Raw genomic sequence first — 24,946 nt, 5'->3', positions numbered from 1 at the left:
AGCCCATGACGATGTTCAAAATTCCTTTTGGGGGAAATGGTGTGATGAAGAAAGAGAATTCCAGGACTCAAGACAAACCATTTAATCTCCCTTCTTTTTTCGCACTTATCTTCCTCGCTGGAAGTATCTCTACATTCAACCTGTTCTAAAGAGTGACTACCTGCAGCCTTCCATCTACCGTCCTATAATTATATTTTTTATTTTCTTGAAGCTAAATCTATTCTAAGCTTATTTTGTGCGCATATGAGGCCATATACTTTTTGAGTCACCACATGGAAGCCTATTCTAAACTTAGATTTTTTTTTTACCCATATATGAGGTCAAACATTGAATCTTCAGAGGGCTTTCTCTATTCGATATTTTTGTTCTCCAGTTGGATTTCTCATAGTACTTAGGTGAGATCTCCGTTGTTATGCTAGGCATACTAAAACATTTCGATAAAAGTAGATACGTTTTTATGTAATCAAAATGCCCTCTTAAGATACCTATCCCTATGACTACTCTGATCTCTGGGTTGCTATCTGATTAAATGATTGCTGCCGTAGTAGACGGTTATTACTCTTATGTCAGTCTACTCAGGGTTTTTTTCATATTAGTTTTTTCCAATTCAAAAACACCTCACTCGATTTCAGGTCTTGTTTTATACGTTATTACGTTGTACATTTTCCATGCCATACTTTAAACTAAGTCCACAAGTTATATTTCTGTGTTTCGGAAGGATCTTCAAAAAACACTTGAATTCAGATATAAAATTCATCTGTGGAAAACAGCAACAACTAAATGGGTCCTATGCTTACAAGGCACAATTTCCCCATTTATAAATCTTCCACAAATCTAGCCCATCTTCAGTAGCACATATTTTTTCCCTCCGATACTGAGCAATTGTGGTATACTTTTAACCCAAAAATGAATTAGGAAACATTATTGCTAAAGTAATTTTGAGAAAAACTAGAGGTATTGTGCGTGATTCGAGTTTATTTTTCTGAGCTACCAATCCTGCGGGAAAAAAAAAAAATGAAATGAGGGTTTTAGGCAAAGAGCTACCCGACAGTTCTCGTTTCCTGTCTACGGTAATATAATATGTATCTTTTTTCTTGTGCCACCATTTCTGATGACCACTGGTCTTGTAAACTTAGTCACTTTGTAACTTTTTTGCTGGGAAATTCACAAAAATATAAGCTTAAAAAAACTTACAATCTTTTCCTGTACTACCACTTCGTACAAGTGTAAGGGAGAATGTATAATCCTCACCTTCCATTTTCATGCTCAGGCGCTCCCATCTGGAGCTCCTGAGTATCAAGACTGACAGCCTCCTTGATTACTTGAGTCTGAATGGGCATATTATCATTATTTTTTTTTATTGACTTATTTATTTATTTATTTCAGCCTTGCGAGATTGTCCAAAAAGGATAGAAATGTCTGTAAACCATAGACCATGAGCATTTATTACTTCAACCCTTATGATACACATATCAGTGAATTTCAAGAGGAAATAGGTGTGCTTTTTATATATATACTTGCCACTATTTTTGGCTTGGATTTCTTGTCTCCTCATCTATAGTTATATTTTCTGGCCTTCTTTAGCTTTAGTAAGCTTACAACCCATAAATTACTGAGACCTTGGCAATAACCTCAAGTTTTGCACATAGATGTTATGAATTCTCTATTTATATTCATAATTATCATTTGCTTTATCATAATTATCATAATTATCATTTGCTTTATTATAACTGTTGAACTATTATTGCATCAAGTAATACATAGATATCCATATTCTTGGTATTCTTTGAAACAATTTGACATTGATGCTCATTAGGTGTGTATCTTTTATTCGTTTCTAAATATATAGCATTATTTTTCAGAATTTCTGTTTCATCTTTGAGAAGATGTCAGGTGGTTCAAGCGTCAGACCTTGGTAAAAAAAAAAATGTTTCTCATTATGGTACTATTTATTAGGAGGTTGTTCAAATACAGAATGATATGTGGCGTATTGGAAATGAACGAAAAGCACTATTGGGATAGAAAAATAGTTAATGCCAAAATGTAGGAACGGGGGTGGGGTTGTGATGGCGACATTCGGGACAATAACTCACGCAATCACTTAAGCAGATGGTGCAACTAGGTGAAGGAAAGAAGAATCCGTCCTCAGATGGAAACCATACTTCTGGATACCTTCAAAGGCTCTGAAGCCCAGCTCGTAAGGAGCGTAGGTCCTGAGCTTAGCATCAGCACCGTACTTGTAGACACCGTCGAAGATGAGGAAGGCACTTAGTGTCTTGCTTTCCTTATTGCCGTCATAATGAGCATCAAATTGGTAGTTCCTGTCGGGAAGCTGCATAAAGAGACGAGGGTGGAACTTGTTCAAGGGGATCGTGAAAGAAAAGCCTATCTTCTCGAACTTCTGGATGGGAGTCTGGACGGAGACGTTGGCATTGAATTCGTTATCCTTAGTGCCGAAGGTGGCGTCCACGTCGAACTTGAAGGGACTTTGCGAGTCGGAGAAAACGTGCACCCTTGTGCTGGAATCCTTAAGATAAATTGCTCCAAAGGTCATCTTTCTGTATCCCTGGAAGGGAGTCAGGATTTTCAAAGTAGCTGAGATATCGTCATTTGACTTGCTCTTAAGCTTGAAGACACCTGACAAAGTGTTCTTAACGTCCATGAGCGTCATTTTGAATTTGAGGTCTTGGATATTTTCGCCATCAATTGTTGTTTCAACCTTGATAAATTCGTTTGGTAGGAATGGAGACTCGACCTCGATCATTCCTTTTTTGTTTGTCTTATCAAAGAGGATGTCCATCTTGTTGACTTTATCTGCAAAAGTGACTTGAAGGGCTGCAACGATTTTGTCGGCAAGGTCGAGGTTAGCCATAATGATAGCCCTTTCAATATCCATGAGTGGAGTGACGAGTTCCAAGTTGAGGAATCCTCCTGTTTCCTTCATATTAACCTCTACCTCGAGCTTATGTGTAACGGCTCCAATAGTCAGTTCCATGTGGGACTTGAAGAGTCTGGGGGAAGAGGCCATCTTGCTCTTGAACTTATAGTTTTCCTGGAGGAAGGGAGAGGACACGTCAAGGGTGAAAATGTAGTCAGCAGGCATCCTGCGTGTCATGCGCCACGATGCTTTAGCTTCATGAGTGCCCTTGGGAGTTGTAAGAGTGATACCAGCCGTAGCTCCCTTAAGGAGAAGGGTCAGAGCCACCTTAGGGAAGACAGGTGTGTCCACTTGGGCGTTAAAGAGGATTCCCGACTCGAGATTGACACTGAATAAGAAGGAATATGCTTCCTTTGCTTGGAAGGTCATGTCGAAGGCCAGCTTTGTGTAGGGTGCTGTGGGGATGAGGACGTTAAAATCAATTTTTCTTGTACCTTCAAATAAGTCCGAAGAAAGAAGTAGGTTACCCTTGATGTGTTGCTCCTCCAGTTTGAAGGCACCCTCAATTTTATGGGTCTTACCTTCAACAAATGCCATGATCATGCCCTGCATGTTTTCCAGGGAATTGAAAGTGGACTCCATCTTAAAAGTGGCATGCTTGTTGGCCAAGAAGAAAGCATGTACATCAAGAGAGGCCCCAAGTTTCTTATCCGTAATCTCATACTGACCAATAATCTTGTTATCGTTGAGAGATACTTGGAGCTTGCATGCATCTCTAGAAGAACATACAAATATAATGTCGAGCATGTAGATTTGGGATATCCTGGAAGAATCAACCAATACGCTGGCAGAAGATTGGGTGCTAGCTATGTCGTACTTGATCTTGAATATATGCGAGTGATAGGGGGTCACAATCTTGAAGTCAGCCTTCATAGATTTGTAGTCTTGAGCCTTGATGGAAGAGTTAATATCAATCTCGGAAAAGGAGAAGAAGGGAGTAGTGATTTGCATGCTTCCCTCATAGCCAGTGGAGAGAGAGGAACCCTGTAGGTCAGTCTTGATACTAAAGGCATATCCAGCAGCATCAATGGTGATATGGCCGTAGATTTGGTTATTTGTATCGAGATCGATTTGGGCCACTATCTTGGGAATATTGTAAGATGGAAGAATGATTTCGGCTTGGCCGAGAACCTTGTTATTCTTGTTGGTCCAGGTAAAACGGCCTCCGAAGTGTCGGAAGTTTGTAAGGGGAGTTTCAACGACGAACTTTCCCTCGGCGTATTTGGTACCCTGTGACTGGAAAAGGGCGTCAATCAAGACCTTTTCTCCGAAGATTTCTCCCTCCAGGACAAATCCTCTCTTAGCAGCGTCTTCGGGGAATCCCCCTCTCAGCTTGAGTTCATACTCATTATAGCCAAGTTCGGTAAAGAAGGCCGTTGTGGTCAGAGAGCGCTTTGCGCGTAGTCGATGCTGTCCAGTGAGAAGGCTGGATAGGCGAGCCTCTACTCCCTCTGAGTCATAGAGAAAATGTGCTTCAATATCTTGATCATTACCAATGTCAACTTCTATTTCGACGTAGAGCTGGTTGTCATTCTTGAATCCGTACTCGACTTCATATTCCATATCATGGTAGCCTTGCTTAGGCAGATCAATCTTTCCCATGAATCCTTCTTTATAACCTTGGCTTTTGGGTTTAATGGAGAAAGTGATTTCCATATCGGGTCCATAACCAAGAGTGAGAGTGAGTTCTTGTTGGTGGAAACCAAGTCCAAATGTCACACTTGAGTCATAGGCCTCCACTGTTCCTTTGAAGTAGTATCCTCCGTCTTCTTTGATTTCCATTTGAGTGTCGAGCTTGAAATAGTGCTCGTTGAATTGAAGCTGGAGGGATCCATGACGTACTTGACCTTGTAGGTCATAGTCTACTGATGTCTTCAAGATTTGGAACTGATCGAAGGAGGAGCTGGCATCAAGATGGGCGAAGATCTTTTGGTTATTGCGGTATCCTTTCAACTGGAAGTTGATGTTGTGGTTCTCAAACTGCAAGTAAAGTCTTGCCAGTTTCTCTGGCTTTTCACCCGTTCCTAGGATAAAGTTTTTGACGTTGTAGGAAGCCCCTACTGTGATGGGATTTTTGTCGGGGAAGATGAAAGTGAGCTCGAATGATGATTTCTTGAGGCTCTTGATGTCTACAGTACCATTGAGTTGATATTCGACTTCATTAATAACATATGTGAGAGTAGCTTTATTGTCAAGCACCTGAGCGTCGATGAGGAACTTGTGCAAGAACTGGAAGGGAGTTGACAGATTCATCTTAAAGGTGAATTCGCTTTTGCTCTTGATTTTCAAGTCCATGTTCATGTGGATTTCATGGTCACCTCGTTTATAGGTAAGAGTGACTACTTTGTCCTTAGGTTTCATTTTGTACTCGAGATCAGCAGTGATTTTTTCGAAAGATTCAAAAGTGGTTTCAATGAGAGCAGTGGCCTTGGATTCATTGACTTTGAAGCTGAGGTCAATTTTACTGTCCGCGTAATGCATGTGCAAGTCCAAGGTGAAGGCATCGGAGAAGTGAGTCTCGAGAACAATACTGGCACTGGGTATGACCTGGAAATGTGAAGTGAAAGAGAGCTCAGCAGAGATTGCATCTTCCGTTTGCTTGTAGACGTATTTAAGGCTAAGACTCTTGTCTTCATTTCTCTCATAGAGAATTTGGGCATGAGCATTGTTGATATCGTGGAGGTCATACATGGCTTGGATAGTGATGCTTCCGATGAAGTATGACTTGATTTCAATCTTTCCGTTAAGAGTTCTGTAATTTTCACTAGGGGTCCACTGAGCATGAATGGAGGACTGTTGACCAGCAAATTCGGCTACAGCGTCGATAGATTTAAAGGCTTTATTTCTGAAGTCGTGGGAAAGTGAGAACTCGATGTTTCCTAGGCTGGCCAGATGGATATGAGCACTGTTGTGTGAGAATTCTGGATTAAGGTCAGTAAAATTGATTCCAAAGGAAAGTTTGGTTTCGTCATGAGAGAACTCACTCATGATGACGAATTTTTCTTTGAAGTCGTAACTGCCAGTGAAAGCCACATCGTGGAAGTCGGGAATGTTTGATGTAGCTTTCCAGCTGAATTTGAAAGTCTTCTCCTGTGCATTTCGTTCGAAATAGACAAGTTCGTGCTGGCCTTGATACTCTCCTACGGTGAAGGAGCCCTTACCCATGAGGGAGTTGTCGGCGTTCTTGTTCCAGAGAAGGTCAAGGTTGATATCAGGAATGAGAGGACTGACACCGAAAGTTACATGCATATCCACATTGGTCATACTGATGATCTCCCCCTTGAATTTAGCCACGACGTAGTTGTTCTCTTGGCCAAATTTGATCATGTGATCATGATGGCTTCCTGATTTGGCAAATCTCCATTGAACAAAGAATGTGACCACTGGTTCTCGTTCAGTAGACAAAATCAGATCCGTTTCGTAGAGACCAAGTTTTCCATGGCCCTTGAATACAAGGCCACCCATTTTGACATTTATGTCAGCAGCATCGAGATTGGACAAATCCCAAGTGGCTGATATATTGCTGAAACGGCTGAGCATTTTAAGGGGCGTGACTATACTGACGTGGAGGTTTCCAGTGCCTGGGTTGTTGAGGTCTATCTCGTAGGCGAGATGTATCTTGTAGAGTTTACCTTGGGTTGGGACAATTTCTATAAGGAGTTCTTTGGGGTGGGATGTACGATCTAAATTGAATGTGGCAGTCATGGTGTGTTCCTCATGGAAAAGGTTGTCTTGAATGTTGATATGAAGATTGGCCTTTTCAGGAAATTGTTCGACATCGCCCTTGGCCATGATGTTCAACTCTTTGCCATCCTTATTGAAAGCAACAGTTATGAGGCGATACATCTCACGATGCACAAGTAGGCTGGAATGTTGGCCTTGGGAACCATACAAGTGGACCTCCATATCATCCTTATTGGTAGTAGTGTCATGTTGGAATTTGAATTTGAAGAGTTCTTGTTCTCCCTTCTTGACGTGAGCAGTAGCTTCGACGATATTGTCGAAAGTCAATTGATATCGTGCATCCAAGTTGCTCATCACGTCATGTGGAGTAGAAACGGTGACATGTCCTGAGAATGGGCTGAGGACAACATCCACCTCATTATTGTGCTGATGATGAGGTATAACAGCCTTGAATTTCAGTTTGTCTGAAATGTGAGCCTTAAGTAAAAAGTCCGAGGAGGAGGTGGACTCGAGTGTATACTCTCCTTGTTTTGTATTGTAGGCGATTTCAAGGGTGACGTGTTCATAATTCTGGAAAGGACTATTGAGGTCGACTTTGACGTTGCCCATCTTAGGGTTTAAGTCGGCAGTAGCGGTGAAAGAGGCTTTATCCTCATTGATTTGAGCTCCCAAGTAAGCATCTAATTTGTTGATGTAAAAGTGCCCACTCAAGTTAAGCATTTGCAATGCATCGAACTCACTCTTAGCAGAAACTTGGAATGATTTCTTATTGCCCTGTGGGAGGACATCGATGGTCAGGTAGTTGTCATTCCTTCTCCATTCGAGGAAGACTTTGCCTTTCTTGCTTACGCTGAGTTCCCAAGAGACTTGGCGTGCCATTTCGAATGGGGTTTCTAGTGTCATTTTTACGGAATTAAAGCTGGCCACAATACTGCCTTGCATTTGTTCGTCCTTCATCATTTTGACTTTGAGTGATCTCTTCTTGCGGTTGAGAGAAGCAGAGAGTTTCAAGTTCTTGAGACCCTGTAGGGGAGAACGCAGTTTGAAATCCATGTCGTCTCCAATAAACTTGCCTGTGATGACAATGAGCTTGTCTCCGTTCTTTTGAAGAAGAAGTTGCAGGTTCTTGTCATCAGCAGTAAGGTCAATCTTGGCCATAAATTCAAGGAGATTCCAGCCTGTGATAGGTGTTTCAATCTTGGTGGTGATGTGGGCCATCTTATCGCCAAGGAGAGCTCCCAAAGAAAAACCGTACATCTTCTCGTTGAGGACGACACGTGTGAAAATAAGTTGATCCTTGTTGTTGATGTCATAGCTGGCATTGAAGGAGACTTTCTCAAATTCGGGGAAGGGAAGTGAAGCAGAAAGAGTGATTTGGGAATTAGGTAGAGAGAAGAAGAGGGCAGTGCTAATTTGATAAGTATTGTCGTTGTGGAGAATTGTTACTGCACCTTCTTTGTTGTCTGTGTTCCAGTTGTATTTGGCGTGAAGAGAAAGAAGTCTAAGGGCGTCAAAGGGAGTAGTCAGCTTGAAAATAGATTGGTCTTGTTTGAGGGAAAGCTCACTTGTAAAGACGTAAGACCCAAATTTAAGGGTGGCTTGTCCAGTCTTTTCAGAGATGTTGAAATGGGTCTCAAGAAGAACAGTGTTGTATCCTTCAAATGGAGTTTGGAATTCGATCTTAAGGCTATCTATAGTAAAGTGACCTTGAGCACCAAAGTTCCAGGACTGTGAATTCTTTTGAAGGCTGAATGAAGCCTGCATGTTTTTGTTATCGTGGTCAATGTCAAGGATGTAGTTGGCTGCTAGAACCTCATATCCTTGTATAGGAGTTTCAATCCTGAAAGCCCCATTTTTCATGTTGTAGTTAGCTTCGACTGATAGTTTTCTGATAGTTGTGTCTTTTTCCACTGAGACTGCCAACTTCTTGACTTGGGACTCAATGTTGTAGTGAATATTGAGAGCAAGTTTGTTCCACTGTTTGAATGGGGTGGTTAGGAGAATGTCGAAGTGCGATTTCTTAGGAGTAAAGGCTGCATGAGAATTGATTTCAAACTTTTCTCCGTTGTGCTGGAAGAGTGCAGTGGCTTCGAGGTTGCTATTATTGAAAGTGTAATGACCGTTGAAGGACACGTCAGCGATGACGGCAATGGGAGTCTTAAGATTGACCGAAGCAGATGTAGGAGTGAAGTTGAAACCCAGCATAAATTGATATTGTGTGGTGTCCTTTAAAACGTCCAGTTCAAGATGATTATGTCCAAGACGTCCTGAGGCTGCCATGCTCTCGTAACCAGAAATGGGTGATGTGGTGGAGAGGGACAGGACTTTGTCAGTAAGGTCAAGTTGAGCGTTAAAGGCATATTTGCTATCGTTCTTGTGGAAATAAGCCAGAGCACTGTGCTTCATGTTAAGCTTCGTGTAGTCTCCATTTACGTGTATATTTTCATAGCCATGGATGGGAGTCTTGATATCGACAGCAAAGTTATTTTCTTTGATTTTGACGTCGACAGAAAAATAGTTTTGTTCCACCTTGAGTAAAGAGATGTGGGCAACTTTAAGGTCAGCAGTGAAATCGAAGAGAGCTGTCAAGTGTAGGGATGAAAATTCTGAGAAAGGAGTCGTTGTAGTGATTTTGATGTTAGCTGTTTTATAGGACTTCTTTCCAGAGATGTTCAAAGTATAGCTATTGGAGTCATGTTTGAAAGAAAGATCAAATTCCTTTGTTTCCTTGGTCATGTCTGCTTCGGCTCCAAAGTGGATGCTAGAGGCGTGAGCCATTGGAGTAGTAATGTCGATGATAAACTTGGGATTGAGGGTCTCCATGAGAAGAGAAGCTTGTAGGTGGTACTTGTCTGAGTCCTTGGTTAATTGGGTCTCAATTGTGGTGAGGGAGTCGACGGTTTTGTAGTTAGCTTGGAAGTCGATAATCTCCCATCCTGGCATAGGAGTTTGGATATGTCCAATGACAAAGTTCTCTTGCACATCGAAAGTGGCCGAATAAGTATTCTTTACACCCTCTTTGTCCATGACAAGCACAAGTGAATACGGGCTAGTAGAGAGGTCCAACTGGGCCTCCAAGTTGAGAGTAGTCCATCCAGGTAGAGGAGTGATGAGAGCTGCGACGGCATGACCCTTGAGTGCACTCTCTGCGTTGACGTCTAGGGTCCAATGGTAAATATCGTCATTACGGAAAACCTTGATGTCGGCTGTCTTGATGGCGTTCTTCATGTTCCATTTGGCCTGGCCACCCAGACGATTAAAGGTATCGAATGGTGTGATGACTTCAAGCGTCATATCAGGAAGCATGATATCTTCAAGATTGGCTTTAGCTTTAATAGAGAACTGCTTGGATCCCAAGGTGGAGCTGAAGCTCATGTCAATGTTTGTGCCCTGCAGATGGTAGTTGGCTTGGATATCAATAGTTTCGTAGGAAACGAAAGGTGTAGTGACAGTTAGGGCTACTTGCCCTTTGCCACTCTTGAAGTGTGCATTTCCTGTAATTTCAATTTTACGTTCATTCTTGAAAACTAAAGCATGAATAGCCGAGTCGGAGAGAAGAAGGGATGCTCCAAGGGTCTCCCATCCTTGGAAAGGAGTCGAAGCTTCGAGAATGACTCGTTCACCCTTCAGTTCTCCTCGAAGTTTCAATTCTTGAGTGGCACGTTTCATGTTGATATTGATGGATTTTTCCTTCTCGAGATCATAAGCAAGGGTGAGCTGTAGATCATCCATGGTTGTAACAGGGGACTTGAAGTCGACATTGGCCTTAGCATTAGCTAGAGAAGAGTCATACTGCCAGTTGGCAAGAAAATGTCCCTTCTCGCCATCGAGGTCGACTGTGAAGTGGATGGCATCAGTTGCAATCTTGCCCTTGAGGGTATAGGCATGTTCATCCAAGGCGATGGTGGCTGAAGCCATGTAAGGCATGTCGTTCAAGTTGTATTGCGTGGTGAAGGAAAGGTTGTTGATTGTATCGAAGGGTATTTGGACGGAGAAGTGGCAATCTCCTTGCTTTACTGAACCAGAGAATGCAGTCTCCATTTTGTATGTGTCTTTGCTAGTGAAGACAAGGGAGAGGGTCTTTACATCGGAAAGAACATCATAAGCTCCTTCGATGAGAAGAGGATATTGTAGATAAGTTGTATCCACCTTGATTAGACCTTGCACCTTTGTGTCAATGACAGTCCCTTCGAGAGTCAAAGCGATTTGTTTTTCCCCCCACTCGAGGGAAGTCATTAGCGACTTTCTCTCTTGTAGAGCCAAGTTAGTTTGGAAACGAACTGGGACAAAGAAAGGTGTGTCCAGGTTGATTTCAAAGAATGCAGAATCTTCTTCTGTCTTCAGGATGAAAGAGGTCATGATTTTCTTGCCTGGTTCATATTCGACAGTGAGAGTGGGTTTGAATTCGTGTTGGGTTTGTTGGTGGTGGAGAAGAATCTTGATATCGTTGGTAAAAGGCGTATTTATATTAACAGAAGCGTCGATAAGACTTTGGGAGTCATCTGTTTTCATGTCGAAGTCGATTTGTGAAGTGATAGCCTTTTCTTCCCAAGTGTACTCGACATCGTGATGGAAGTGGTAACCAATGAGTGATTGCTTGTTCTTGAGTGTGTAGGAATTATCAATGCTGAAAGTGTTGTCCCAGTTGAAGATGTCAGTGAAGAGGATAATATGATGAATGCCAAGTGAGGCGGAGTCTTTGATTAACATGGCATTACTTTCAAATCTGTGGCCGTCATTCACATGGTCGAAAGAGAATTTGAGATCCTGCAGCTCTTCCATAGTGGATTCAAGAATCACGTTGAGTTTAGCTTTGTTGGAAGGAATGTCGAGGATTCCATCAAGGTTGATAAGAAATCGGTCTGCGTTGACGGCAAAGTCGACTTTGGAGTCAAGATTGGTGTCGATGAGCTTGTGGTCGATGAGAGCCTTAGCCTTAACGAGAGGACTACTGATGCTTGAGGTAAGTTGGAAGTGGTTAACAGAGGTCATCTCACCATTGGCATGTAGTTTGACAGTGCCAAAGGTAGACCAGAAACGAGACATCTCAAAGTCGGAGGTAAAGTGGTTCATGTCGTGATTATGGGTGAGAGCAACGGTGATTGGGTGTGTGAAAGGAGTAATGACACGAAGGTCTCCGTTGATAGAGGTTTCCTCTTGAGTGATAGCCTGGTGCCCATTGATAGAAATCATGATCTTCTTTTCATTAGCCATCATGTCAGCAAGAAGGGCGAGCTTGGACTCGTGAAGAGTGTAAGTGACAGTAGCAGATACGGTAGGTATTATCTGAGTAGACGTGTCGATCTTAAAAATCAGACTGACATCATGTTTGTCTGAGATGTGGACATGTCCCTTGGTAGTTAGGGTACCAATGACTTGAGAGTCATAAGTAGCTTCCAGAACGGTGGACAGATCGGTGTTTTGTAAGGAATGGCGGAGGGAGACAACAAAGTCTTTTGTGAAAGGCGACTTGAAAGTAAGGTCCATGTGTGTTTCTGTAGAGGCTATAGCGAGTTCCAAGTTGCCCTCAAGGGACTGATCGTTCCAGTTACCCACAAGGTTGGATTTGATGAGAGCGTCGTTCATTTGATGATGGAAAGTTATTTTGGCGTCCTCATAAGTTTCGATACTGCTCTTGAAGGAAAGCTGTGATACAAGTGTGTGAGTAAAGAGTTCGCCTTCATAGTTACCTTCGAAAGAAAGAGTAAGATGTTGACCGTTGCTCCAGGAGGCGGTAATACTGCTGGTGACTTGTGTATCATGAACGAAGAAACTGGCAGTAGCTTTTTGATTCTCGTATCCGGCAAATGGAGTCTCAATAGATACTGAGAGTGATTTTTCTTCTGCCAGACTATATTTGACAATAGAAGAAATCTTGTGATCAGGTGCCCACTGAGCCTGCAGTTGGATTTGATCTTCATGCATGTTGGCTTGCAAAGAAACTTCATTGTCGGGATACTTAAAGGAGCCAAGGATTGCCTTGGGGCTAATCATTCCAGTCATGTGCAGACTCTTGGATTGATCATTGTCTTTGTCCCAGAAGGCAATAACTTGAACGCTCTTCTCATCACCTGTTGGCACGATCTGAAAAGAGAAGCAGTTGACATTGTAAATGGGTTAGAAAGGCCTCGCAGGGGGTGGTTTTCTTAGGTAGAATAGACAAAATGAAACTTTAAGCCTATGCCACTTACTTTAGCGTCGAGGTACCAATGCTTTCTGAAATTGACATCGAGGAGAAGGGAAGTAAAGGTGGCCTCGGCATTAACTGTGAAGTCCCTGTCGTTTATATTGAATAGTAAATCAAATTTAGCATTATCTTTGTTGGCAAAAATAGCTGTGTCAACAATGATATTCCTATGCATTCCAGTGAAATGGCCATCTATTTCCACGTCAAATACTGAAGGAGTAGATTTGTTTTTGAAGTTGGCTTCCAAAGTGACCTCTTCTCCTACAAACATGCCAGTCATCTGAAATGGTGTATTTATTTTAAATGCAAAGCTTGAAGGAAAAAACTAGGGAAGACTTAAGGATATCTGGTTTTACATGGGTGAATATAAGTAATTGATCAAGTTGGTCTAATGTTATTGATAAAGACATGAAATAAAGGATCTGTGGTGCTCACTTTTGCTTTGTAATGCTCCGGGGAAATCTTCTTGAATGAAATTTCTGAAGAAATTTTCCCTGTAGGAGTGATAGCAGAAATAAGAATGTCGTGTTCTAATGTTGAGAATGTGAAGTGTGTCTTTTGTTCAAGAGCGAGTTGCTCAGTGAGGCGAATGTTCAAGTCGTTGGTGATCACTTGGTTGTCATGGAAATAGTGGTGTGAGAAAAGGAGATTGATATTGCGAGAGGGACACGTGATGGTCAAATGGTTCTTAAGGTCCGTGTGATTGTCTGGAACTCGGTCGTAATTCCATGTGTGTTCAGCAGTGAGGACATTAGGGCCGCGGGTAAGCTCGACTTTGGTTTCCATGGTTCCTGAGGCCATGGTGGTTTGCACTTTAGCCTCCAGGAGTGCAACTGGGAATTGTGAGGGTCTGAGGTGGAAGTCGAGTAAGTAAGTGTTGCTAGAGTCGTGGTGGTCTCGTTTGACAAGAAGTGAATGTGTGATGGTGTGTTTATCTTTGCCCATACAGGCGTATTCCAGGTCAAAGTTAGATGTGAAGGAGTCATCCTCCACATGGTAGAGTCCGTTGAAAGAAGCATCGAGAAGTGGAGAGACGAGGGAAGCCTGTAAGTCCATCTTGCGACCGGCGCCATCAAGAGCAACTGAACATAGGAAATGGGGAAAGTATGACTGAGTGTTATAACCAAACAGAATAGATTAATACCATTAATAAAGAGTATTGCGAAAAAAACAAGGGAATTAAATCAAACTTACCATGGAATGTGATAGGTTTAGGAGTAAAGTTGGTTATCAAAATGTCAGTTAAGTACTTGTTGTTCTTTCTACTGGCAAGTATTGTTCCTTTGAGATTGAAAATCTGACCGTTTGGAGATGTTACAACCAATGTAGGCTGGTGTTGGACTTGCATAGCGTCACGCTGTGTTGTAAGAGTAGAGACAAGCGTATACTTGTCCGTTTGATCAATAGTGAGGTCAAGTTGGAGACTTTTTTCTCCAGAAGCTAATTTATAGTTTCCATGTGCAGTGATTGCCTTGAAAGGTGTGTAAATACTTGCATCAAGAGCATTTTCCTGTCTAGAGAGAAGGAAAGAGATCTTGCGGTCGATCTTTGAGTTGGGAGTATCGATGAGGAGAGAGATGGCGTTCTTCTCCCGTTTGAACCGAAGTACATAGGAGGAGTGGCTATCAGTTTTTTCTGCAAAGACACGAGCTGACACTGGGCCAGAGAGTAGAGAATTACTGAGAGGGTAACTGACAGAACCGCAGAATTGAACACCAAGCAAAGAGATGGCTCCAGTGCACGCCTCCAGTTTGTTTTCTTGAGTTATGGCTGGCACTTCATGTTGTTGTTCATAATAGAAGAATTGGTTGTTGACGTTTAGGATTTCTACTTTGTCCTTAGGCATATTAAATGCCACATCGACGAGATTTCCACCTTGAATGACAACTTTGCCGTCGATGGCTGTAGAGGTATGGAGTGTGGAAACCATTTTGACACCAGATCGAGCCACAAAGGCATCGACATGGAGACTGCTGGCCATCTGGATGGCGGCGGACGGTTGGATATGTCCTTGGATATTAACGTTTTTAAGACTCCTTGGCTGGAATGTTCCTGACATCTTTAGTCCAACTGTTGCTGTTCCGTTAAGCTTAAGGGTAACGGGAAGACCAGAGATAGATGGCACAGAGAACTCTGTGTCGATGATACTGAGGGACTTCATATAATCAATATCACCCTTACGAGCAAGGTCCATAAGTAGATCCATGGGGTTGGAGTAGTCGGAGGACTTGAAAAGGTCTGCCAGGCCGTGGAAGTGCTTGTAATACATTTCGTTTCCGAAAAGTCGCATGTACAGTGAACCACTAGGCTCATCCGTCATGTGATCTAGTATAGCTTCGATTGTGGTTGCTTGTTCCTTCTGTTTTTCTTGGCGAAGATTCTTAAGGATGGCAGCAACAGTTTCTTCAGTATAGTAGCCATTTGGACCGAAGAAACGTTCAACATATGCCTCGAAGCCTTCAAATCTGCCTCCGACTTCAAAGAAATTAATGGATTGACCAAAGAGATCAACAGTTAGGTTAAGCATAGCAGAGCGGGGCAAGAAGGACTTGCCTGAGAAGATGACGTTGCTTTCTACAGTAGCTCCAGCATTGAGTTCGTTCGTGAAGAATGAGGATTCGAAATTACGCGAGAACTTGAGGGTGGATGTATTAAACTTATGTTTCAGGAGATCTTGACCGATGAGGTCGTGCATCCAGAGCTTGCCTGGGGCGGCCGACTCGTAGAGATTAGTCATGTGAGTCCAAACAAAGGAGCTAACCTGGTTCACGGCCTCGGAGTTGAGACGATCCTTGACGATATCGGTGGTCTCTTTGTTAGGGCAAGTCATGAGAGCTAGATAAGAAGCAATGCGCACCTCGGGATCTTGTTGGACATCAATGAAGATATTCATGAGATTTGATCGGTCGTAGTCACAGGGAACATGTCTCCAAGCCTCGAGAGCAGCAACGCGAATTTCCATGTCGTTGTCTTCTTCAGTGTAGCACTGCTTGAGGACAGATGCAGCGTTGATCCATCGCCCGGCGTTGCCCAGAGCCTTAAGGGCAACAACGACCCTTTCCTTTTCTTCTTCAGTGAAAGCTCGGCAAGCGGAACCCAGCTGACTCTCAATTAGTCGGAGAAGCTTTACAATTCCCACCTCCTTTTCGCAGGCAGAGTTCTTTTTGCAGTAGTTGTTGATAAGTGCTGATACTCCTAGCATGGCTTGCTTACTCGGGGTAGTTCCCATAGTCTGTAAATGAGAAAACAACTGTAAGATACGGATAGTATTTGTTATGTTATATAGAAAAAATCACTCCAGTGTTAAATAGCATGAAAACCATAGAAAACAGTAGACTCACAGCCAGAGCATCAAAAATAGCTGAATCTGGGTTTTTGACAAGGGCAAGAGATGTGTACCAGGCATCAGCGTCCTTCTTTGTGATATCACCCTTGTTTATCATGTCAGGTATGATTTGAGCAGATGCAGGTGTGACGAGGAGAGGAATGGCGTCGACGAGGAACTTGTGTTTGTTGATGTCTTTGGTGTTTGTGAGGAGCGTGTTTATCTGAGTGTAGGTGAGTCCCTTAAGAGAGGCCACCAGCTCGTAGAAGAGAGCAGGAAGTTGAGGTTCTACTTGGTCGTGGCTAGAAGCTTCCAGCTGTTCGAGAATGTTGACAACTTTATCCATCTGAACATTTGTCTCTTGTGGCTGCATAGAATGGAAGGTGAGAGGTGAGCGCTTAAGAGAAAAGTCTGTTCCAGCCTGAGAGGCCTTGCTTGTAGTGGTGAAGACCAAGCGGGTAACAGTTTCGGTGGTAGTACCACTATTGTGATTAGGGAAGGGTTGGTACGCATGGTTTTCCTTGCACTCAGCCACCTTCAAGAGACCATCCTCGAATGTCTGTTCACACTGTTGTTCACTTCTGAAAATGATAGGTTTGATTACCATAATTTTTTCATTTAGACATATAGGAAGACCATTGCAAAGACGTTTGTTTTGTAGTATTAAAACATTTCCTGATCCTGCATAGTTTGAAGAATTGATAAATAAAGGTAGTGATAGGACGTAATTACCTCATGATTGGCATGGACTGAATGGGTGAGGAAGTCATATATGTAGAAGTAGCAAAGTTGGCAAGGTGATCTGGACGGAGTGAGCAGGAACCAGACTCCTTTGACTTGTAGTAAAATGTTGCTGGTTTCTCTACACGAGCATTATATTTTGTCTTGCATTTACCCGTAATGTCTGTCTCCTCTACAATCTGTAAAGTTAAGTAACGGATGAATGTAGGGGCTTCATTTTTCAAACATGTATATGTGTTTATATGAATAATTTACATATGCGTATTCCTAAGTTACCATATGCAAGATAGTACATATTTATATGTATGTGTGTATTTATATATATTCTATATTGAGGTGGATGGTTTTTATAAATGCATATACATATGTAATGAAAATGTTCACGTCACTAACCTCCTCGCCTTCAGATTTAGTCATGGAATTCTGGAAAGCGGAGAGAACTCCTTTCTTGAAATTAAGAACCCAAGTAGAGTCTTGTTCGGCTCCACAGACACTATCCACGACACCATCCTGGAAGGAGAACCTGAGGGGCACCTTGGTCAGTGCCTCTGCCAACTCTGACGAACGGGGTGATCCCACCAGCTCGACGTCGCTCAGCTGACAATATATAGAGGGTTCTTTCAGAGTGATATTCGAAGAACATGGTGTAATTATATGAAATGTTTTTACATATGAAATCTTAAACTATAGTTATATAGTACCCATAGTACGTACCCGAAGGATGTATTCACACGGGGCGGAAACATCGATTTTGGCTTTGGCGTTGATCTTGACTTGAGAATCTCCCTCAAATGATTCAATAAGTTTTGTGGTCGTTTCTACAGTGTAGTCGTACTCATATCGTTTTCCTAAACAATATTGTTACAGATTCAGAAGAGCAAACAGAATTTTACTTAACACCACTAATTTATGCAATTTTGTCCATGAGAAATTATGTCTTAACTCTAAGCCTAATACACAAATCTGTGAACTTACCAACTTCATAAGCAAATTTACTGGCATCTTTGCAGTGGAACGCACAGGGAACACGCTGGCCTGTCGGCACTGAGAAAAAAAATAAAACAATGAAGATACTGATAATTGTAAGAATTACTAATGAAACCGTTCTCCTCTTAGTGGGTGTGTTGGGGTATAGTGAGATAATACTAAATCTACAGCATTAATAAGTCGGGACTAACATTAAACTCTCTAAGAACAGAAATGAACACCTCTCCCGGCCTTTAGATTCCTTTTCTCTAATTCTTTTTAATTAACAAGGATTCAATTATCATGACGTCGAATTGTCGTGCCTACCCTTCTTCACCCATGTGCACCATTTCTGTCAAGCTCATAGGTATATTTTCTATTCCTACTTTGTCCAAGCATATATATCCTATTTCACTAAATCACGTCATATGTGAATACCCCTTTGCCTTATCCAGTCTGTGCCATCGTCTGGGAGTTGAGTTATATGGTTTTAGTTCTTTAGTAGGTTCCCAATGATAAAGCAGGTTGTTTTATGTTGAAACTGTCCATTACGCCATGGTTAGTGGTAGCCCGTGATTGTCCGTAGAGTCTTCGTACTGAAAGCTTTCCAGACGTGACTTCAAATCCTTAAAGCCCAAGTCTCACATACACATAACAAAATAGGAACTACACGGGCCTTGAAGACATGAATATTTGTCCTCCTACAGAGCTACCCGCAGTGGCACATAGTCGAGTCGAGAGTACCCATAACTGTATAGCCCATTCCCTGTCGTCTATGGACTTCCTATATCAATCTCACTACCAAGAGAAATAAAGCTTAGAATTTCACATTCTGTCCATAGATACCCAACGTTCGTCGTCCAAAGAGACTTCCAGAATGTCTGTTTTTTAATTAGATTAAACTGCTTCTAAACTAATTGTTAGATTTAACTAATGTTTTTTTCAGCTTTTGATTCCCTGCTTCAGTCTCATATTTATAGCCTTTGCATCTCCTAGGTGAGGTCCTAATCTTAGTACGGGGATCGTGTACCGGCGCACGGGTTTCACCCAAAATGGGAGATTTTAGTCTCTGGAAAGCGGACATCGCTTCTGGGAGATCATTGGTGACATTTTAAAACGTCCTCAGTGACCGTCAGTCTGTAGTGATAACAATCACTTCTGTCGTTATAGATAACATCACACCGAAAGGGTGTCAAAGAGTTAGAAATTTAAGGAGGGTAGCAGAAAGGGAGGACACGTAGAATTTAGAAATGATCAGTATTCTATTGCAGTAAATGGTTGTACTAAAACATTCCTGTATGTCTTTGGCATAAGAATGTTTATGTTCATTCTGAAGATGAAGTTTTCAATACACTGTTAATATTTTCTACATGAGAATAGCGATGAAAAGTTATCAAATATGAACCTTGATCTTATATTATTCGATGAAGAAGCTTGGTTCAACCTTTCAAGTTGTGATATTCACCTTGTATATCTTTTGCGAGATGCATTGTACGAGAGAGCCATTGTACACTTTTGAACTTATTGCATATTTGAACTTTTGTGTACGGTGTGCGAATCAGTCTGATTTTTTCTTGTTTTTCATAACTAATATATACATATGTATATGAATACATACATACACACATACATATATATATATATATACACAGTATATATACGAGTATGTGTGCGTGTGCGTGTGTATTATGAACCGAAGAGCGCCAGAATGCATATGCAAGGACGCAAATAAAATATTACTATTGATGTCAGCAATTAAAAATGTGGTATATAATATTTCTCTCTTCGACAAAAAAAGTCAATCTTTACATATCAATCCTCTTGAAACTGTAATCCTTGTCCTAAGGGAATTTGAAAATAACTTCAGTGTCACAGAATATATATAAATATTCGTTCTTCTGTTATTTCCATGAAAACCGAAAGTACACTATAAAAGCACTTTGCGTTAAACATACGGTTTTCATAGCAGTAACTAGTATGCAATAGCATAAAGTGTCATAGTTGCCTTGGTGAGAGATGACGGTAAACGGAAGAACGCTCTAAAGAGGTTCTTTGACTTCGACACCACACCCTAAAAGAGTTCTTTGAGTTCGGGACCACACTCTAAAGGCGTTTTTTGACATCGGAACCACATTATAAAGGCGCTCTTAGACTTCAGAGACTTACCTGCTGCTGCAGAGGCCGCAAAGACCGCGATGAGGAGGGCTGTAGCGTAGAAGTGCATGGTCGGCTCACACTGTCTTGGACAGGTCTAGCCGATTTTCCACTGTGCAGACTCAGCGCACACAGGCCCTTATATAGGTGATTAAAGGAGAGGGGGGGGGTGCTTATCAGTGCTGTAGCGGCTAAAGAGGGCAAGGGAGGGAGGAGAGATGGACCTTGCGTCGGGCTAAAGGCTACCTATTGCGTAGTTAGAGTTCGATTCATGGTTCAGGGTTCATGGGTTTATTCTTCCCGCTTCTCTCTCTCTCTCCCTCTCTCTATTTCTCTCTCTCCCTTTTCTTTATCTCTCATACAACATTCTTAGAAAAAATTAGAGATTTTTTTAACTCCTAGCCCTCCGTTCTGCTAACTTGCTGAAACATCTCATTTTTCAACTCTTGTTGACAAAATACTTAAGCATTTTTGCACATATATATATGTATATATATATATATATATATATATATATTCTTTTAAAATGTCGTCTGTAAGGAGACACCGTTCTAGCTCCCTCTGAGATGGGGAGTTCATGACGCAAAACTGAATAATGGTCATCCTCCTTATCAGGGGAAAAGGGCCCTTTGTTGTATATGTATATACGTGTATATATGTATATATTGTATATGTATATATATATATATGTATGTTTGTATGTATATGTGTATATATGGGATGTAGAAACATTCTGATAGGCTGAAGTAAGTGGGAATATTAAAAGCAAGGGTCGTAATCTTAGTATATTTCTTACTAGTTTAGCTACTTTCGCAAATAAGCTTTCTCCAAGGAACGTTTGTGTGTATGAATATATGCACGTGTATAAAGATGAAGTGGTAACTTGATGTAACAGCATGTCACTGGCCACAGAGTCATTGAAATGGCCAAAATATTTCTATTACCCTGAGACGAACAGAACCACATAGTCTCGTGTGTTCTGGGCTGTGGTCAACATGAGAAGGGGAATGATTTGGTATAGTCTTACTTTATACTTTGTGTCGCCTTGTGATGAACACCATATAGTAAGTCTCTAATTCCCGAGGAGTCTTCAAAGGTATTCCTTCATTTATCTCACAAGGCCTGGCGCTCAGCAACAACGTTCCTGTGCAATGTAAATCGTCATTCAAGGGAGCACTCCAGAGGTAATCCCAATTGATCCGTCAGAAATAGACATTTTCCTTGATGACAAGACTTGTTAGCTCACCCTGTCATGGGCCCCTTGCTCATATTCTTATATATATATTTGGGATCTTGAACCCATACTTTTGTATAGAAAGAATATGATTGATCTCTGTGCTGTTTCAATCACTTTCTGTGTGTGCGTTTCATACACAAACAAACAAGCACACACACAAGTAAACAAATTTTAGTGTGTGCGTACGTGTATGTGTGTGTGTGTGTGCGCGCGCGTTTATGTGCGTGTATGTGTGTTTGTAGGTGCGCGCATATATGTTTTCATGTGTACTTACGTGTACCACTATCATCCAAGGCCCATCTTGGTGGCCTTGTATTATCAGGATAGGACGAACCTTACGACACAGTCTGAGTTTTTATCAGTTGGCTTTTGCCCCTTGATAGTAACCCATTTCTAGGAATAGTTCATTTTTGTTTTCACTCATCTCTGATTCCAGCATAACTTCTTGTCCATTATGGTGAATGGCAACACTCAAAGAGAGTTGTGTAGTGATGAGTAAAATAAAGCATGCTTTGCATTGTATTTTTATTGTATTTTATGACCCGCATAGTGTATTACATTGAACTACAATGGAAAAACGTGATGACATGAGGCCTTTCGGTCTATAATGAGTTCAGATTAGAATAATAACAATAATAGCTAAAATAAAATCATAGCTAGGATGTCTAAAATGGAAACGTGCGCGTTGGTTACAGGAAGAGCTGGAGGAGAGAAATGTTTAGACAAAGGCAACAACCTATTCCATGAAAGGGGTATCCTGGGGATGAACTGGCATTATTGGTGGGGAAAAGATGACGTGTATTCAGAGCACGGTGTTTGTGGGAAGGAGAGAAAGGGATGCTTGGGTTAAGAATGTAATGCGTGAGGATGGTCCTCTACCATGTGTAGCAATTTGATCTACTGGTCACTTCGGTTTTAGATAAAAGCCTACGATTTCTATTAAAAAACCTCTTCTGTCTAGGCCAGTGGTCATCAACCAAGTGGACATGGCTAGGATGTAGGGGTTCATCATGAAATAAAAGAAGGGTAAATATACATATACCAAAGGCTTTTTTTCCCTTATAAGGGAGGTAGCCAAAAAACGAGGGCATAAAAACCACTCCCACCCATTCCATACCTAATACACTCCACTCCACCCTCTTCCCTCCCTCTTATCTTGGCACCTCCTGGATAACGGGTCATCCCTGCATCTTGTCCACTGCCCTGGGTCAGAAGCAGTGTCGCAAGACACAGCACATCCACAGTAAGACCGCTTTATTAAATCAGCGACCCCCCTCTCCGTCCCCTCATACAGAAAAGGAGAAGACGGGGAGAAGTCTCCTCGGGCTGCGTCAAATTTTTCTCACACATACTACGTTAACCCCCATCTCCCACTCATTCCACCTCATCAACCACACCATCATCCATATACAACCATTCTCCATTCACCCCTGGCTTCTGTCCTCTCCCGTCCTTCCTCAACAGAAATTCTCTTCTTCCCCAAACCCCCTTTACCCCATCCATCCAACTCATCCTAGGTCGCCCCCTCATGTTCACTCCTTCTACATCTGCCTTCCACACCTCTTTTACTAGTCTTTCTTCACTCACTCTTTCCATGTGTCCAAACCATCCCAATACTCTTTCATCCACCCTATCTCCCAACTCCCTTTCCACCCTCGTTCTCCTTCTCACCTCATTTCTCACTCTATCGAGCCTAGTAACCCCTATCATACTTCTCAGACATCTCATCTCAAACACATTCAAACTCCTTCTCTCTTCCTCTCTTATGTTCCATGTTTCTGCCCCATACAGTGCTGTCGGCACAATCACCCCTTAATACAATCTCCTCTTAGCATCCATTCCCAAATGTCTATTTCTTATTACACTTCCTAATCCGCCAAAGCATTTACTCGCTTCTCTCAATCTACATTCTATCTCCACCTCCACTCTTCCCTTTCCTGCCACATTCGCACCCAAGTATCTAAAATTATTCACTTTCTCCAGTCTCTTTCCCCTTATATTCTCTTCCAGTCTGCTGCCACTTTCACCCCTTGTACATCTCATCACCTACCCACATTTATCTTCAGCTTTCTTCTTTCACACACTTTACCAAACTCTGTCACTAACTTCCTCAATCCCTCCTCTGATCCTGCTACAAGCTTAGTGTCATCCGCAAACAACAGGTGGCTTATCTCCCACTTTTCTCCATTTTCTTTAACCATTTCCAATCCCTGACCCACCACCCTTGTATTTACCTCTCGCACCACCCTATTCATGTATAAATTGAACAGCCAGGGCGACATAACACATCCCTGACAAAGTCCCACATTTACCTCGAACCACTCGCTTTCTCCATTTCTAATCCTGACACGTGCTCTACTACTCTCGTAAAAAATCTTGACAGTCCCTAAAAGCTTTCCTCCTATCCCATATATCTGCAATACCTCCCACAGTGACTTCCTGTCTACCCTGTCATAAGCCTTTTCCAGTTCCATGAAAGCCCAAAAAACATCCTTACCTTTTCCTATAGCTTTCTCACATATCTGTCTTACCATAAAAATTTGATCTATGTAACCTCTACCTGTCCTAAACCCACACTGTTCCTCACCAATTATTCCCTCTGTTCCTCTCCTAATCCTCTCAATCAAGATCCTCCCATAAGCCTTCCCAACTACACTGAACAAGCTAATCCCTCTGAAACTACTACACTCACACTTGTCCCCTTTTCCCTCGTAAAGTGCAACTATACAGGCACTCCTCCAGTACTCCGGCACTCTACCCTCTTTCCAACAACCATTGAATAACCTCACCAGCCCGTCCACCATCACTGTACCTCCTTTTTTTTTTAGACATTCTGCATGACATATATCACGATCAGATGCCTTACCTGCTCACATCATTTTAACAACTGCCTTCACTTCATCCTTCCTTATTTCTCCTCCATTTTCCTCACTCATCACGGTAATTTTCTTAGCACGTTCCACTGCAACTACCTTTCCCTCCCTATCCTCCTCCACATTTACCAACTCCCTAAAATACTCTGCCCAGCTTCCTCTTACTGCCTTCTCTTCCATCATCATCACTCTATCTGCACCTTTTACCTTTTCTTCTCTACTTGATTCGCCTCCTCTTCCTCTCTTAATTTCTTTCCAAAGCATCTTTTTATTATATATTTTTTTTTTGTCATACTCTTACCCCATTTCACATCTGCTCTCTTCTTTGCCCCCTTTATCTTATGCTTTACATCTCTGTTCTTTGTACCTCTCATATGACTCCCTCGTCCTATGCTGTAACCAATCTGTGAAAGCTCGCTTCTTCTCTTCTACAACCTTCTCTGCTTCCTCATCCCACCACTCACTACCCTTCCATCTATTTCCTCCCATCCTTCTTGTCCCACACACCATCTTTGCACACCTTGTGACTCCCTCTTTGAATCATCCCCATTTCTCCTCCACTACTAGTTCTACTCTATCTTTCACTCCCACTCCTCTCTCAGCTTCTTCTTGTACTCCTTTTCTTTCTCATATAAACAATTCACTCTAAGAACCTCACTACCTTTTGTCCTTTTCCTCTTTCTCCCTCTATTCTCCACTCTCAACTTACCTTCCACCAAAAAATTATCTGATATTCCCCCACTCTCACCCCTTAGAACAGGTACATCCTTTACATCCTATTATACATCCTATTATATTCGTATCTATTATACATCCTATTATATTCGTATCTGCCACTATA

At 42.0% G+C, this 24,946-nt stretch overlaps 1 protein-coding gene across 1 annotated transcript; it reads right to left on the bottom strand.

Annotated features, from left to right (window-relative positions):
- Positions 1-1,959: 1,959 nt before the first annotated feature.
- On the bottom strand, positions 1,960-20,118 carry LOC143039999 (uncharacterized). The gene is made up of 10 exons (XM_076210518.1): positions 20,008-20,118; positions 17,851-17,919; positions 17,590-17,723; positions 17,269-17,472; positions 16,867-17,054; positions 16,151-16,715; positions 14,004-16,041; positions 13,245-13,891; positions 12,814-13,089; positions 1,960-12,706 (listed from the first exon to the last, which is right to left on the bottom strand). Exons 1-10 carry the CDS (start codon positions 20,063-20,065, stop codon positions 2,102-2,104), a joined length of 14,784 nt encoding a protein of 4,927 aa, XP_076066633.1. The 5' UTR covers positions 20,066-20,118; the 3' UTR covers positions 1,960-2,101.
- Positions 20,119-24,946: the final 4,828 nt, after the last annotated feature.

The sequence above is a fragment of the Oratosquilla oratoria genome, chromosome 27 (assembly GCF_046742065.1).
Source record: "Oratosquilla oratoria isolate Oo_2021 chromosome 27, ASM4674206v1, whole genome shotgun sequence".
NCBI lineage: Eukaryota > Metazoa > Arthropoda > Malacostraca > Stomatopoda > Squillidae > Oratosquilla > Oratosquilla oratoria.
Note: the sequence above shows the minus strand (reverse complement) of the source record. Positions and strands in the feature narration are given on the sequence as shown.